The sequence below is a fragment of the Phoca vitulina genome, unplaced genomic scaffold (genome assembly GCF_004348235.1).
Source record: "Phoca vitulina isolate PV1807 unplaced genomic scaffold, GSC_HSeal_1.0 scaffold14, whole genome shotgun sequence".
Taxonomy (NCBI): domain Eukaryota; kingdom Metazoa; phylum Chordata; class Mammalia; order Carnivora; family Phocidae; genus Phoca; species Phoca vitulina.
The window spans coordinates 7,941,634-7,958,200 of NW_022589717.1; the positions used below are offsets into that span (position 1 = coordinate 7,941,634).

At 34.8% G+C, this 16,567-nt stretch overlaps 1 protein-coding gene across 9 annotated transcripts in view; it reads right to left on the reverse strand.

Annotated features, from left to right (window-relative positions):
- The window catches only part of SCLT1 (sodium channel and clathrin linker 1), a 215,143-nt gene that overhangs the window by 196,395 nt on the left and 2,181 nt on the right, over positions 1-16,567 (reverse strand). For 8 of the 9 annotated variants that reach the window (XM_032412836.1, XM_032412837.1, XM_032412839.1 and 5 more), the window contains exon 2: positions 7,105-7,169. The exons of the other annotated variant lie outside the window; for it this stretch is intronic. In XM_032412836.1, the coding sequence (XP_032268727.1) occupies positions 7,105-7,169 (65 nt within the window). The remainder of the gene's footprint in view (positions 1-7,104; positions 7,170-16,567) is intronic. 9 annotated transcript variants of the gene reach the window in all.

Genomic DNA, 16,567 nt, shown 5'->3' on the forward strand with positions numbered 1-16,567 from the left:
GGTATTTTAACTTTCAAATGTTCAAAAGTTAGTTAAAAATCTTGGGATAACTAAGTAGCTCAAACTTTAAAAATATTATTTCTCAAATTTCTTAGGAATTTTTATAAAAATCAAATCAACTACCAGTGTTATGACAATAGTTGGGATATGGATAGCAGTCTACAAAATAATAATTCAAGCCCTCATTTACCTCCCACCCATCAATTATAAGTTTCCTAATTGTTATTCTTATTATGTTTCACTCTATCATTCTTCTAAACAATATGTAGGCATCACCCAGTGTTTACTAAATTAAATCCAAACTCCTCAACTTAACCATTTAAGGCACTCTACAATGTACATACAAACAACCTACCCTCCCTAATGTTATTTTCTGTTACTTCTTTCATATATGTCAAACACAGTATAAAAAATGAAGTATGTTTTACTCCCTAAATACAACCCCCACTTTCTCACCTCCTTTTGCTTCTCATCATGCCAGTGGGTCCATCTGCAATGTTCTCCACTACCCCTTCTTTTAGCTCCCACTGAAGTTCTTTAGAAATCTTCCTACTTTTCAGTACCCATCAGACATGCTACATCCTTCAGGAAACTTTCCCTGATCTCTCCAACTATATATGATCTCCTTTTACCCTGATACCTACATTTGGCTTTAAGGTTAAGACATGAATAATATGCCTTATACCTAGTTATTTAATATTTGTCTCAGCCCATATTTTTATTAGTCTTTAGGTTCCTGTGAAATGGTAATTTTATTATATACATTTTCATATCACTAAAGCTCTTGGTATAGTGCTTTACATAAAGGAGGTACTCAAGATATATTAGTTAAACTGAATTCTGTAAAGACATTGTTCTGAAACTATTTTCTAATGATAGTTGCTAAGGAAATACTGATGTAAGAACAAATAACCAAGATTCCAAATTATAAAAATTACATGATTATAAAGATAAACATAATAAATCAAAATATAAGAAAAATATTCAAAAGAATAAAAATTTAGATTCAGCAATCCTTTCCCACTTGCTAGAAAACTTTTAGAATAAAAGACCATATGACTTAATAATTCAAGACCCAGTGGAAAAAATCAAGTTGGGAGAATAAGATTGAAATCAACTAAAAAGGCATTTATATAGGGGTACCTCGCTGGCTCACCCAGTAGTGTGACTCTTGATCTCGGGGTTGTAGGTTCGAGCCCTATGTTGGGTGTAGAGATACTTAAAAAAATAAAATCTTTTTAAAAAAGCATTTATATATATGTATTTATACATTTACATCTATTTATGTTTATATATTTTTAATTGAAATATAATTGACATATAATGTCGTATTAGCTTCAGGTGTACAAGACTAACAATCCTATCCATTAAGCTATGCTCACCAAAAAGAAAAAAGCATTTATAAATATCCTTTTTATATTCTCTAAATCAAAATTTAAACAAACTATACTAAATAAAAGAAACATACGGAGCATTTTATATATCTTGAATAACAGATACTCTACAATTAATTTCTATTTATTTTGATCCAAAAATGACTTCCTGAGATGATGGTGAGAGTGTATCACAGAAAGAATGTCAATAATATTGGATTTTAGTTGGGTAGACAAATTTTCTGGATACTTCTCTTCCTCTAAGGAAAATACACACTCTCTAAGTATTCTAATCACAGTTCTGAATGTTTAATTTTGTGCCCCTTACTTTATATCACTGGCTATGAAATATGTTAATGGCATCCTATCTACCATCCTTTGGAAGAAAATATAGGCTGACTAGCATTTTGTGAAAGTGTTGTTGCATATTTTCGAGTGTTGCAGCAAATCATATCATGAGGAGATGGATTTTCATCATTTATCAATGAAGGTTGATGTACAGTGTAAGAAATTGCTAAACTCTTACAATTAGACTCTCTTTAAAGTGTTAAATAGTTTTTTTTTTTTTTTTTTGAGAGAGAGAGAACGCGCTTGTGCATACATGTGACAGGGGAGGGGCAAAAGGAGAGGGAGAGAGAATCTTAGGCTCCATGCTTAGCACAGAGCCTGACATGGGGCTGGATCTCATGACCCTGAGATCATGATGTGAGCTGACATCAAGAGTCAGATGCTTAACCGAATGAGCCACCCAGGCACCCCTAAATCACTAATTTTCTAATATCATCATGGGAATGTAAAATCAACCCTTCAAGGTTTTAAACCTGAGTAATTCATCAGAGGGACAGTCTAGAACTGCACTGTCCACTGCAATAGCCACAAGCCACATGCATCTATTTAAATTTAAATTTCATGTATTTAAAATGAAAATTAAATAAAACATCTATCAATTATACTAGCTTAATTTCAAGTCCCATGTGATTAATGGCTACCATACTGGATAGCACAAAATTATACAACATTTCCATCACCATAGTAAGTTCTATTGGACAGTGCTGGCCTAGAAAGCCAGTAATTTGACTCAATTCAAATACTACAGGTAGTTTGCTATATTTTATCTATTGAGTCTTATATTTTTTAACTCATGATCAACGGGAGTGGCCCTCCTGTTCCTGTCAATGTATTTTCAAATAACTATTATTTGATTATAGTTGGGACCAGCTCCTATATATTATACAAGGAGTCAAATTCTTTCCTGCCTCAGGGCCTCTTTTTGGTCCACTTGTCTAGATCATTCTTCCAACTTTCAGTGCCAACCTGAATACTACTGTGGTAGAGAGGCCTACTCTGACCTTTCTACCAAAAATATGTCTCAGCCTCAACCACCACTACTACACTACATACACATTAATCTCTATTTCAGGACACTGTTTTCTTCATATGATATAGCAATTTTAATTACTTAATTATTCACTCATATCTCTTCCACTGAAGTAGGATCCTTTGTCTATCTTTTTTTTTAAGATTTTATTTATTTGTCAGAGAGAGAGACACAGAGAGAGCACAAGCAGGGGGGAGTGGCAGAGGGAGAAACAGGCTCCCCGCTGAGCAAGGAGCCCGATGGAGGACTTGATCCCAGGACCCTGGGATCATGACCTGAGCTGAAGGCAGACACTTAACTGACTGAGCCATGCAGGCGCCCCTCCTTTGTCTATCTTAATCATAGCTCTGTCCCCAAAGCTTACCCAGCACAGGCATGCACTCAAGATTTGCTGAATTAATAATGTTTGTTGGGGCGCCTGGGTGGCTCAGTTGGTTAAGCGACTGCCTTCGGCTCAGGTCATGATCCTGGAGTCCCTGGATCGAGTCCCGCATCGGGCTCCCTGCTCGGCAGGGAGTCTGCTTCTCCCTCTGACCCTCCCCCCTCTCATGTGCTTGCTCTCTCTCATTCTCAAAAAAAAAATAATGTTTGTTGAATCAATCAATACATTTACACTGTGACTGTCTTTCCCTTCCAGAACCAGCTCACACCTTCTTGGCACTATGCTTTTATGTTTATTCCTTCCCTCTTTCCAGTTTATGTGTTCCATTTCTTTCCCAGCAGACTAGATCTCAATTTAACTTTAAATTTGGGTTCAAGTAGAATGAGTAGAAACAGTCCCAAGCTAGAAGAGGAAGATATTTTTAGGAGAGTTTTCAGAGAAAATAAACTTATTTTTAATATTCCATCCTGTCCCTCCAGCAAGTTTGAAGAGAACCAAAACACTAACCAGTACACAAATGTACTGGTATGGCATAGATTTTGAAGAGGAATTAACCAGCCTACAAGTGAGAAAAGACAGGTATTTAAGGGGGGGGGGGGAAAGGTAGGAACAAAGAATTCGGAAAAGAGGGAAATTTTCCACAGTCTTGACTAAAATCTTTCAATATTTGTCATGCAGTGCCCGCTACTACACTCTCAGAGAACAATGCCACTTGAGATACTTTTTATTTATATAGAAAACACAAAATAATCAAAGAAAGACAACTAAATTTTACAACAACCCTGAAGGGATCATTCAAGAAACTAGTTGTTATTTAAATATCTTTAGAAGGTTACATACAATTTTAAGAAGTTTTTTTTAAAAGATGAATGGGGGTGCCTGGTGGTGTAGTCGATTAAGTCGATTCCAGCTTTTGATTTTGGCTCAGGTCATGATCTCAGGTTGTGAGGTCAAGCCCTGCATTGGGTTCCGTACTCAGCACACAGTCTGCTTAAGACTCTCTCCCTCTCCCTCTGCCCCTCACCCTGGTGCATGCGCGCACATGCTCTCTCTCTCAAATTAAATGAATAAATCTTTAAAATAAATAAATAAAAGATGAATTATTAAAGTATAATGAACCAAATATACTAAATATACAAGCTATTCTACACATTGGAAAAGTCCAACTTTCAGTTTAAATCCATACAATTTATGTATCATTAGTTATTATTAATGTATCATTTATTTCCCTAAGAAACAATACTATCCCCAAAAATCTTAAGACAATTCACAAAACTTTCTTTGATCCATGGGAAGCCTAAATGATCATTATATAGTGATAGCACAAAAGAATTTTAACTATCACTTATTAACAGTTTCTACAGAAAATCAAGTTTGAAATTCCAACTTAAAATACATGAAATAAATATCAAATTCTGGCAGCTTTATTCTTCTATAGAAAAGTTTCATAAAGTATGTTCATTTAACACAAGTCCTGGCAATTTGCCTAGTGTGAGCAAGGAGGAGGGCATTTCATTGGGATTTTATCTTGAAAAATAGAACTAAAAAGCATGAACTGTTTGTATTTCACAAAATTGTATGACTTTTTCATCTCCACTTTCACCGTACACGGCATATAGAGCTCAAATGATGTTGGAAGATAAGTAGGTAGGAGGAAAGTAAAGGAGGGATATAATTGTTTCATTCATTCAACAAGTATTTATTGTGCTTTTACTAACAAGAATTGTTTTAGGCACCTGGGAAACATAGCTGAACAAAAAGGGCAAACATAAGTTTATGAAGGATTTCTGTTGCTAGTGGCAATCACTAAAGTTAGTGACAAGAGATCTCAGCCAGTGCTCCTGGGTTTCACATAACCTTTGATAATGGTTTCCTCCTACGTCTATGTCTACAAACAGAAAAAAGTAAAAATACTACAAACTGAAAAAAGTACAAATTAAAGAATTCCTCTTGGACATTTTTTCAGAAACCAGAATAATGTTTCTGGGGTGAAGAACCAAAGAATGCACTACATATGGCCAAGGATATGGACCTTATTGCTAGAAAGCAGATTAATCTCTCTCTTTCTCTCTCATACTCTCATGTCACCTCCTTTCTCATTACTGCAAACTACGCAGTGAAAGGCGAGACCCATGGGAATTGGTATTTTGAGACAGCAACATGTTCTGAAGAGACAGTGAACTGCAGAAGACTCTTAGGCAGTAACAATACAGTACTACCAAAAATAAGAGAGAGGAATCAAGATTTGACTGTATGACTATAAGAATAGTACCCATGGGGCGCCTGGGTGGCTCAGTCGTTAAGCGTCTGCCTTCAGCTCAGGTCATGATCCCAGGGTGCTGGGATCGAGCCCCGCATTGGGCTCCCTGCTAGGCAGGAAGCCTGCTTCTCCCTCTCCCACTCCCCCTACTTGTGTTCCCTCTCTCGCTATGTCTCTATCAAATAAATAAATAAAAAATCTTAAAAAAAAAAAAAAAAAAAAAAAGAATAGTACCCGTAAAAGAAGAGCATGTACCTTTAGAGAATTAAAGGAGCTATAATTTCACAGGAGAGTACACTATTAAATAAGAGAAGACTTGACCTTACGTGGTATGTTACCATGAGGCTTTAATTAATTAATCACAATGTACAAGGCAGGTGCATCTAAAGGGTTACACACAGTCACTGTTTTATCTGGTAAAACCATCTTTCATAAACAAGTCAGCCACAGTGACAGCAGATATAATACCATGCCCAGAGATCTTCTCAGGCTTTAAAATCACTCTTTTGTTTGAATCCTCCTTTTAAGCATATTCTATACGACATTAAGCAGAAGAACCTGCTTATTCTATATGACATTAAGCAGAAGAACCTAAGAACCTGAACAAAATTTAGAGGCTGCTGTATTACGAAAGATTCTCCATCACCTAAATGATAACAGTTCTTAGTTAAGTATGAGTAACAAAATAAGGTAAGAAAAACAGTATGATTAACATAGTGGATGGATAGTTTTAAGACCCTCTGGACTCAGTCTGGTCTTTGTAAATAAAAATAGAGCAGCAGGCTAAATGTTGAGACTACACTAAAGAAAGTATCTTTAATATCTTTAAGGATAAGTATAGTCAAGTCAACAAGATAAACTATTACTTTTTAATTTCTTAAAAACAACTTCCTTTTTAATACCTTAAAAATAATTTTTTTTTTTAAGAGAGAGGGCACATGACTGGGAGGGACGGGTGAGGGTAGAGGGAGAGGAAGAGAGAGAATCCCAAGCAGGCTCCATGTCCAGCATGGAACAATGCAGGGCTTGATCTCACAACCCTGAAATCATGACCTGAGCCAAAATCAAAAGTTGGACACTTAACCAACTGAGCCACCCGGGTGCCCCAAAACAATATGTTTTGGTTACAAGATTCATTGATGTCAAAAGCAAAACATGTCCTTATTAATTCAGTAGGGTGCTATCACTAACATAGGAGCTACTGTTTTTCTTTTAATGTTGTGTAACTCAAGAGTCCACCAATAAATATACCTTATTGCTCAAAAAAAATTTTAACAGAATATTTAAATAAGAACATGCACCCAAGGAAAGAAATATTAAAACAATGCCGTATATTATTTACTGTTTTGATTTAGTTTTTGCTTGCCATAATTTATGAGAATTCCAAGTTAAAGCTTACTACGAAATGTATCTTAAGAAAAGATTTTAGGAGGTTTCAAAACGTCAATGAATTCTCATTTTAGAACTCAGACATTTTAACATCATACATAATACCTAAGCTCCAAATCAGGAAAAAAAGGCAATTTCTATGGTCAAAGAACTTTTATTAAGCAAAAACAAGCATTCCCTTATAAAAATCCCCATTGTAAGCAAATTTCAAAGTGCTATAGGCAACTTCACATGAGAATAATCCTAAATAGAATTTATTTATTTAGATATATATATATATAAATTTGAACCAAGTTTGTTAGACCTTAACTAATTTACATACCTGCACTGATGAATATTTGGAAAAATTTTCCATTTGATATCGTCTAAGTACTTCATTTAGTTGATCTGAAACAAAGTAAAAAAAAAAAATCTGTAGTTCACTGGCTAATGCTCAATATTTAAAAACTACAAATAAGGTAGTTTTTAAACTGATATATCCAATGCAAAACTGCTAGTCTTCACTGCTTCTCAAAATGAATCATCAATTTCAACACATGTTTTCAGAATTTAAGAAAAGGCCCTTCTATACACGTAAGCCAACCACCTACTGCTAGTGGGAAAAAAGAAGAGCTGCAAAGAACTAATTTTCCTGATTTCTTACATTTTAATTCTGTTTTCCCTGGTTTACTCTTCAGGTTAGCAGAAGTAAAAAAAATACTCTCCACTTTTTTTTTTTATTCCTGCTACTAGAAGTGAACTGAAAAGATAAACTATAGCCATATTTTTTCCAATAGTGAAAATTGGCTAAAATTCTGTTCCAGGACAAACCTCCACACAGAAGAGAAATGGCAGGACAAAGATTCCACATTATACAGGAGTGAGTAAGAGATACTAGAAATGAAGGACTAGAAAAAAGCCAAGTGCTCTCAGTAAGCATAAAATGATTGATATTTTTATTCACATCAAGAAAACATAGAACACAGTAAATGTACAAAACTTATTATTTCAAGATCACATGGATCATTTAAAACTGACAATTTGCTAGCAATAGAGTAAATCTCAACTCTCAAAAAGACTGAAAGCCAACGAGAGTATGTTACCTGACAAGAGCGCAATGAAGCTTAATCAAAAATCAAAAAGGGAAAATTTTAATACATTTTGAAGTTCAGAAATTACTTTTTAATAACCCATGGGTCACAGGAGAAATTACAAAACAAATTTGGATGTATTCTGAATTGATCGACAGTGAAAATGTAATACCTCAAACTTGCTCAAAAAAAAAATCTATTGCTTTAATTGTATATACTAGGAAAAAAGGCTTATAGTCAATGAACTATAGGTCCATCCCAAAAAGTCAGAAGAAAAGCATATTAAACCCAAAGAGCATCAAGTGAAGGAAATAATAAAGATAAGCCTACCCCCCCAAAATTGAAAATAAACATGCAAAAAGATCAACAAATACAATCGTCTCAAAAGTTACAGTAAAAGCATCTGATGAAATTTAAGATATATTCATGATAAAACCTCAGGAATTTAAGAAGTTAATTTCCTTAATATAACAACAGATTCCTACATAAACGCACAGCAAACATCATACTTAAGGATGAGAATGTTGAAAACTTTCCCTTGGAAATTGGGAATGACACAAGGACAAATTTTCTTGACATTTATTCACACTCTACTGGAGGTCTAAGTTTATGCAATAAGGCAAGTAAGAAATAAAAGGTATAAAGACTGAAAAGGAAAAAAAAAACCATTATCCATTACCCATAGTTAATCATGTATAGGTATAGGTAAATCCCAGAGAACACACAGATAAAGTCTTAGAATAATGATCCTCAGCATGGTTGTCGGATACAAGGTCAATATACAAAAATTAATTATATTTCTATATACTGTCAACAAAGTTAGAATAAAAGATATCATCATTCACAATACCATACAAAAACCCAATGTCTAGGAATAAATCTAAAAGATTTAAACAAAAGATGTGTAAGACTGTGTACAGAAAACTACGAAACATTCAGCAGAGAAATTAAAGACTAAATAAGTAGACAGAGATACTCATGGTTTACAGGAGCCAGCATTGTGAAGATAGCAGTTCTCCTCAAGGTGATCTATAGGTAGTCAATGCAATCTCAGTTAACATTCCAAAAGATGATATTGCAGAAATTTAAAAGTTGATTCTAAAATATAGGTGAAAACATAACAAGAATAGCTAAGGCATTCTTGCAAAAGTAGAATGGGGGAGGACTTGCTTTACCAGTTATCAAGATTTATTACAAAGTTACAGTCATTTAGTGTGATAGTTGTATAAAAATAAAAAAATTGACCAATGGAAGAGAATAAAGAATACAAAGATAAATTCATGTTCATTTAGAACCTGAATTATGATTGAAGGGGCACTCCAGAGCAGTGAGGGGTAAAGAAAAATCTTTTCAAATTCCACCTATCAGTGAGATCATATAATTGTCTTTCTCTGGTTGACTGATATGTGGAATTTGAGAAACAAGGCAGAGGATCATAGGGGAAGAGAGGAAAAAATGAAACAAGATGAAACCAGAGAGGGAGACAAACCGTAAGAGACTCTTAATCTCAGGAAACAAACAGGGTTGCTGGATTGAAGGGGGTGGGAGGGATGGGGTGGCTGGGTGATGGATACTAGGGAGGGTATATGCTATGGTGAGCGCTGTGAATTGTGTAAGACTGATGAATCACAGACCTGTACCTCTGAAACAAATAATACATTACATGTTAATAAAAAAATGAAAAAAAAAAGAACAATCTTTTTAAAATTGGTTCTGGGTCAACTGGATATCCTCATAAAAAATAAAACATTATCCATAAAAATCAATTCTAGGTGAAATGAAGATCTGTGAATGCCAAAACAAATTCTAGACAAGAATAGAATATCTTTATAAATCTTAGGTTGGGAAAGATTTTTTAATCAGAACACAAAAAAGCACTAAACATAAGTGGAAAAAAAACCTGATAAACTGAACCACATTAAAATTAAGAACTTTTGTTCAACAAAGAGACTTTTAAAGAGAGTAAAAATACAAGACACAAACATGGAGAAGGTATTTCCAACACATAAAATAGACAAAGGGCTTGTATCTGGAATATACAAAAAACTATCAATTAAAAGGCAGACAATCCTATAGAAAAGTGTTAAGAAGACATGAATGGGCACGTCACATAAAGGTTAAATGGAGAAAAGCTGCTCAACCTCATTAGGCATCAGGAAAATACAAATTAAAATTACAATAAAGAGCTAAAATTATAGAACATGTTGGTGACAATGTAAAATAATGAAAACTCTCCTACACTGCTGGTAGGAATGTAAATTAGTACAACTTTAAAATTAAACATATATATAACTCCTAAGAATATACATAACCAAAATGTGTGCCCTTGAGCATCAAGGGGCATGACAAAAAATACTGATAACAGCATTATTCTCAATGGCCTCCAAACTGGAAACTGCAACTATCCATCAAAAGAAGAACAGATAAACATGATAAATTTAAAACTGGAATATTTTATAGAAGCAAAAATAAACAAACTACATCTACATACAAGAATATGGATAAACTTCAAAGACATCATGTTAAGCCAAAACAGAAGAATACATGGTTTTGATTCCACTGACATAAAGCTCAAATACAGGCAAAACTATAGTGTAAAATTAAAGACTTTGGTTATCTTCAATTACCTTTGAGGATAAGGGAGAGATTATGATTACAAAGGGGCTTCTGAGGTCCTGGAAATGTTCTATTTTTTTTATCTGAGTTGTGGTTATATGAGTTTTGAACCTTGTAATCATTCACTTAGCTTTATATTTGTTTTCTTTACTTTTCTGTGTATGTTATACATAGCACACATATATATGGAATACATACTAATTATAATTATAAAAATTTTAAAAATGCATATATAATATGCACACACAGGGTATACATTCTATGTTAGTTTCTTCCTTGAAAGTACACATAATTTAGTGGTGAAATATGACAAATATATGTAATTCTGATAAATAATCATGAAGTACTGATAACATAAATGGTTTTAAACTTTTTATTGAGTTTAGAAGAAATTATCCATGTTTTTATTGTTACTCACAGAACTTTTAAGATAGTTACTTGACACACCCCACTAAAATTTTACCATCATACAGGATCTGGTTCCTGCCTATTACTCTTATTCCCTATGAGTCTCAAGAGGAGGTTGGAGTTATGGTCATGGATACAATAATTTCAATGCAAACCACCTTGTTTTCCCCCACCTGATAGGGTTTTCAAATAAGAAAAAAACACTAAATCTGAGTTCTCAGTGATTAAAATAAGTTCAAAAGTCAATTGTGGGGATGCCTGGGTGGCTCAGTCGGTTAAACATCTGCCTTCAGCTCAGGTCATGATCCCAGAGTCCTGGGATCAAGCCCCACATCGGGCTCCCTGCTCAGGGGGGAGTCTGCTTCTCCCTCTCCCTCTACTCCTCCCCCGCTCATGCTCTCTCTCAAATAAATTAATAAAACCTTAAAAAAAAAAAAGAAGTCAATTGTGGATTACTGAGGGAAACACATTCAATCCTCAGAGATTGACTTTAATCTGGAGAAAATTTTACTATAACTTAAATCTCTTATTTCCTTCATTCATTCAACAAATACTTATTATACTGTTGTTTAATTTGCATTTTCTGGGTTACTGATGAGACTGACATTTTTCATTTTTTTAGTAGTTCTTCAAATTTTATTTTTTTGTAAATGGCCTGCATATTCTTTAACCATTTTTCTATTAGTATGAATTTATTTTTGTGAACGAACTTTCTAAATTCTGGATGCTAATCAATTCTCAGTTACATTTACTGTAAATATATTCTCCCTTTCCGTAGCTGGGGTAGTCTTTTATTGATGATGTCTTTTGTAATACCCAAGTTTTTATCTCTAATGTACTCTATTCATATATTTTTTCTTCTAGTCAAAATGTTTATATCTATTGAAGAAATCTTTCCCTATCCTGAGATCATAAAGACACCCTCTTAAATTTTTTTCTGCAAGTTTAAAGAGAATTCACGTCTTCAATCAACCTGCAGATTATTTTTCTATATATGTCAGAAAGGTATCTTTATTATTTTTTCCTTCCTATTTGGATAGCCAATTATCCTAGCACCATTTGCCAAATATCCTTTTCCCACTGATTTGTATTGCTCTTCTTTCAGATAACAAGTTTCATGTATGTGTCTTTCCTGTGCTAATTTACTCCACTGATCTATGTATGTATCAATCTGACAATCTAATATTGATTTAATAATTGGATTTTTTAAGTTTTAATAACTGGCAAATAAATTTTCCCACCTTGATATTCTTTAAAACTCTCTTGGCTATTCTTAGCTCTTCCACTAGACTTTTTTTTTCGTGAGAGAGAGAGCAAGCTAGTGGGGGTAGGAGGAAGGGGCAGAGGGAGAGAGAGAATCTTAAGCAGGCTCCACACCCAGCACGGAGCCCGACGTGGGGCTCAATCTCATAACCCTGAGATCATGACCTGAGCTGAAATCAAGAGTTGGATGCCTAACCAACTGAACCACCCAGGCACCCATCTTCCACTAGATTGTAGAATCATGCCGTCAAAACTAAGTTTGAGAATGCATTGACTCTAATCATTAATCTGTGGAAGAATTGACATATTTAATATACTGAGTGTTCTAATCCACAAATTTGATATGTTAATGGTTTCTCCATTAACCTAGGTCTTCTTTATTGTATTCAATAATTTTTTAATGCTAACTATCTTTCTATTACTAGGATGAACCCAATATGAAGACAATTGTATGGACACATATATGTACATATATATACACACATTCATTGCTGGATTTATTTATTTTATGTAGGATTTTTTTTTTTTTAAGAGAGGGAGAGACAGGATGGTGGAGTTGGGGGGAAAGGAAGAATCTTAAGCAGGCTCCATACCCAGTATGGAGACCGACCCAGCGCTCGATCTCACAAACCTGAGATCATCACTTGAGCCGAAATCAAGAGTTGGACACTTAACCCACTGAGCCACCCAAGCGCCCCTTTTATGTAGGACTTTAGTTTCTATGTGCACAGGCCTATAATTTTTTTTTTCTTGCAAGTCTCTTTGTTGGGTAGAAGTTAAGAATATAGACACTGGACCTAGACAGCCTGGGTTCAAATCCCAGCTCAGTCACTTTTTAGTTGAGTTAACCTTGAGCCTGTGGTGGTACTTATCCAGAGTGTTGAGTTTTTTATCTATGGTTATCAAACAGTTGGGTGTGAAAACTATTAAAGCAAACTAAACAACTGACCAAGGGATAAAGTATTACTGAGTATGTGCTACTCAAAAAAGCAGTATAATCATATTAAGATTACTGACAAAAGAGGGGTGCCTGGGTGGCTCAGTCAGTTAAGCGACTGCCTTCGGCTCAGGTCATGATCCCAGGGTCCTGGGGTCAAGCCCTGCATCGGGCTCTCTGCTCAACGGCGAGTCGGCTTCTACCTCTCCCTCTATGATCTCTTTCGCTTTCACTCTCTCTCAAATAAATAAATAAAATCTTAAAAAAAAAAGATTACTGATAGATGAACTAATGGGCAATGGTTACAGGCAATGGTTACAGTAAAGAAAGTAGTAAAAACAGGGGCGCCTGGGTGGCTCAGTCGGTTTAGCTGGTTTCTGCTCAGGTCATGACCTCAGGGTTGTCAGATAGAGCCCCATGTCAGGCTCCGTGCTCAGTGGAGAATCTGCTTGAGAGTCTCTCCATCTGCACACCCCACTTGTGCACACGCTCTTCCCTCCCCCCCCAATGAATAAACCTTTTTAAAAAGAGAAAGTAGTAAAAACAAGCTGGGAAAGAGTTAAGGAAATAGAGGAAAATGAAGAGTTCAAAGAACAGAAGTCTTGATGAAACCAAAGAACAGTTACAGTGGGAGTAAGAAACTTGTGTTTAAGATTTCAAAAGCAGGGTAACTGGAATAGACTTCTGCTTATGTCCAACATGAAGTAACAAGGACCACCTTCCCACTCAATACAACCAAAAGCAAATAAATGAATGAAATAATGGTTTGCAAGACGCTAGACAATAGATAATGATGATGAGAGATGCAAAACAAATAAGGTAAACCCTATGACTGCTCCAACTTAATGACTTGAGAGTCTTTCTAGTCCATGGCGCAAAGAGGGAAAATGCAGGCCTCAGAGATAGGCCGATTCTCTGAGTTAAGGAAGTGGAGACAAAGTGAACTAGAATTGGCAAGGTAAAGTATGAGAGAGAGCTACACAGAGAGAGAACTCCGGATATATGAAATCTGTGGAGGGTCTCTGTATACAACAGTATACAACAACAACAACAAAACCCAAAACAAAAACAAAACAACAGTACACAACAGACTACTGAGTAGCTCTTTATGTATTAAATAAATTAAATTTATAGTTTAAAATCTTTCCACAAAGAAAACTCTAGATCCAGTTGGCTTTACTGGTAAGTTCTACCAAACATTTAAGGAAGAAATAATGTCAATCCTACCTAAACTTTTCCAGAAAATTGAAGAAAACAAAATATTTTCCAACAAATTCTATGAGGCAAGCATTGCCTCATACCAAAATCAGGCAAAGAAATTAGAAGGGGGGAAAAAAGGCTTTATGAACATAGAAAATTAAAATTTAAAATAAACTTTTTAAAAAATCAAATCTATAATATATAAAAAGGATAATACATGAGTAAGAGTAGTTTTTCCCAAAAAGAGAGGTAAGGCAGGCTTAAAATATGAAAATTAATCAATGTAAGTCACTCTATTAACAAACTAAAAATGAAAACAAATCTGATCCTCTCAATAAATGCAGAAAAAGCATTTGGAAAAAAAAAATTCAACATCCATTCTGATAAACTCTCAGGAAACTAGGAATAGAAAGGCATATTTTCAACCTTTTAAGAACATCTACAAAAAATCTATAGTATCATACTTAATTTTGAAAGACAGATGTTTGTACCCTCAGATCAGGAAAAAGACAAGGATGCCCACTCCAACCACTTGTGTTCAACACTGTACTGGAAGTTCTAGCCAGTACAATAAAGCAAGAAAATGAAATGAAAGGCATCCAAATTGGAAAGGAGGAAGTAAAACTGTATTAACAAATGAAAAGATGTCTATGCAGAAAATTTGATGAACTCTAAAAAAAAACCTATTAGAATAAGTGAGTTTAAAAAGGTTTCAGGGTACAATATTCCAAAAAAAGGATGTATTTCTATATATTAGCAATGATAAGTTAGAAATCAAAAGTAAAAGAATAATACCATTTACAATAGTATCAAAAACAGAATACATACGGATCAATCTGATAAAAGATGTGCAAAACCTATATATTAAAAACTACAAAATACTGCCAAGAGAAATAAAATAATAGATACATCAATGGAGAGAATATATCTTTTCATTCATAAGAGGACTCAATATCATTAGATACGAATCCTGCACATATTGATCAATAGATTCAATGCAATGCCTCTCAAAATCTCAGCATCTTTTTGAAGAAATTGACAAGCTGATCCTAAAATTCATATGGAATTGCAAAGCACCTAAGATAGCCAAAATAACTGAAAAAGAACAAATTTGAAAGGCTAACATCATCTGATTCTATGACTTACTATAAAGCTGCAATAATCAAAACACTGGAATACTGGTGCTCAAAGAGATAAACAAATCAATGGAACAGAACAGAGTCCAGAAATGGATGGACACAAATAAGAACAAATGATTTTTTTTTTAAAGATTTTATTTATTTATTTGACAGAGAGAGAGAGCAAGCGTGAAAGCACAAGCAGGGGAGTGGCAGAGGAAGAAGAATCAGGTTCCCCACTGAGCAGGAGCCTGATGCAGGGCTTGATCCCAGGACCCTGGGATCATGACCTGAACTTGAAGGCAGACGCTTAACCGACTGAGCCACCCAGGCTTCCCAAGGCCAAATGATTTTTAGCAAAGGTGCAATGGTAATCCAATGGAGAAAGGATAGTCTTTTCAATTGCATTCATATGCAAAAAAGTGAACTTTGACCCTTATCTTGCACCTTATACAAAATGGATCATAAATCTAAATGTAAAATGGATCAAATATGGATCATAATGGATCACAAATCTAATGGATCATAAATCTAAATGTAAAACCCAAAATTACAAAATTTCTAGAATAAAACAGAAGAAAATCTTTGCAGCCTTTGATTAAGCAAAGATTTCTTAGATATGACATCCATGAAAGAACAAATTGAGAACTTCATCAAAATTAAAAACTTTTGCTCTGTGAAGAACACTTCACAGAGAATGAAAAGAAAAAATAAGTTCATCTCCACTTCCTAAATCCCTACTACAAGAATGATTTTTCATTCTTTAGCTTGATAAACAAGTATCTCTTTGAACAGGTCCCCAAGGACTATCAGATTTCCTTTCTCAGATGGAGGTGGGAAATATGCTAGGAGTTTACTAGAAGCATGGTTGGTTTGGAATTGCCTGTAGTCATTTGTAAAGCTAATGCTTTATCACAGAGGTTGCCAAGTTGAGAAACACCAAATCCAAATGGAACAAATAAAAAGAGGCAATCAAGATCAAGAAGTCAGTGTAGACAAGGTTAGAATAGGTGGGAGAAGGTCAAGCCATCTATATTTACCTCAGCTGGTGTCTAGGTGTTTTGCCTACTGGGGTAACCCACTCAGCTGTAACTGGCACACTAGGTCCAGTTAAAAGGAAAAAATGGCTGGCTCATTCCTCTAAAACTCATAGTTTTTGAGTGACTTGGGTAT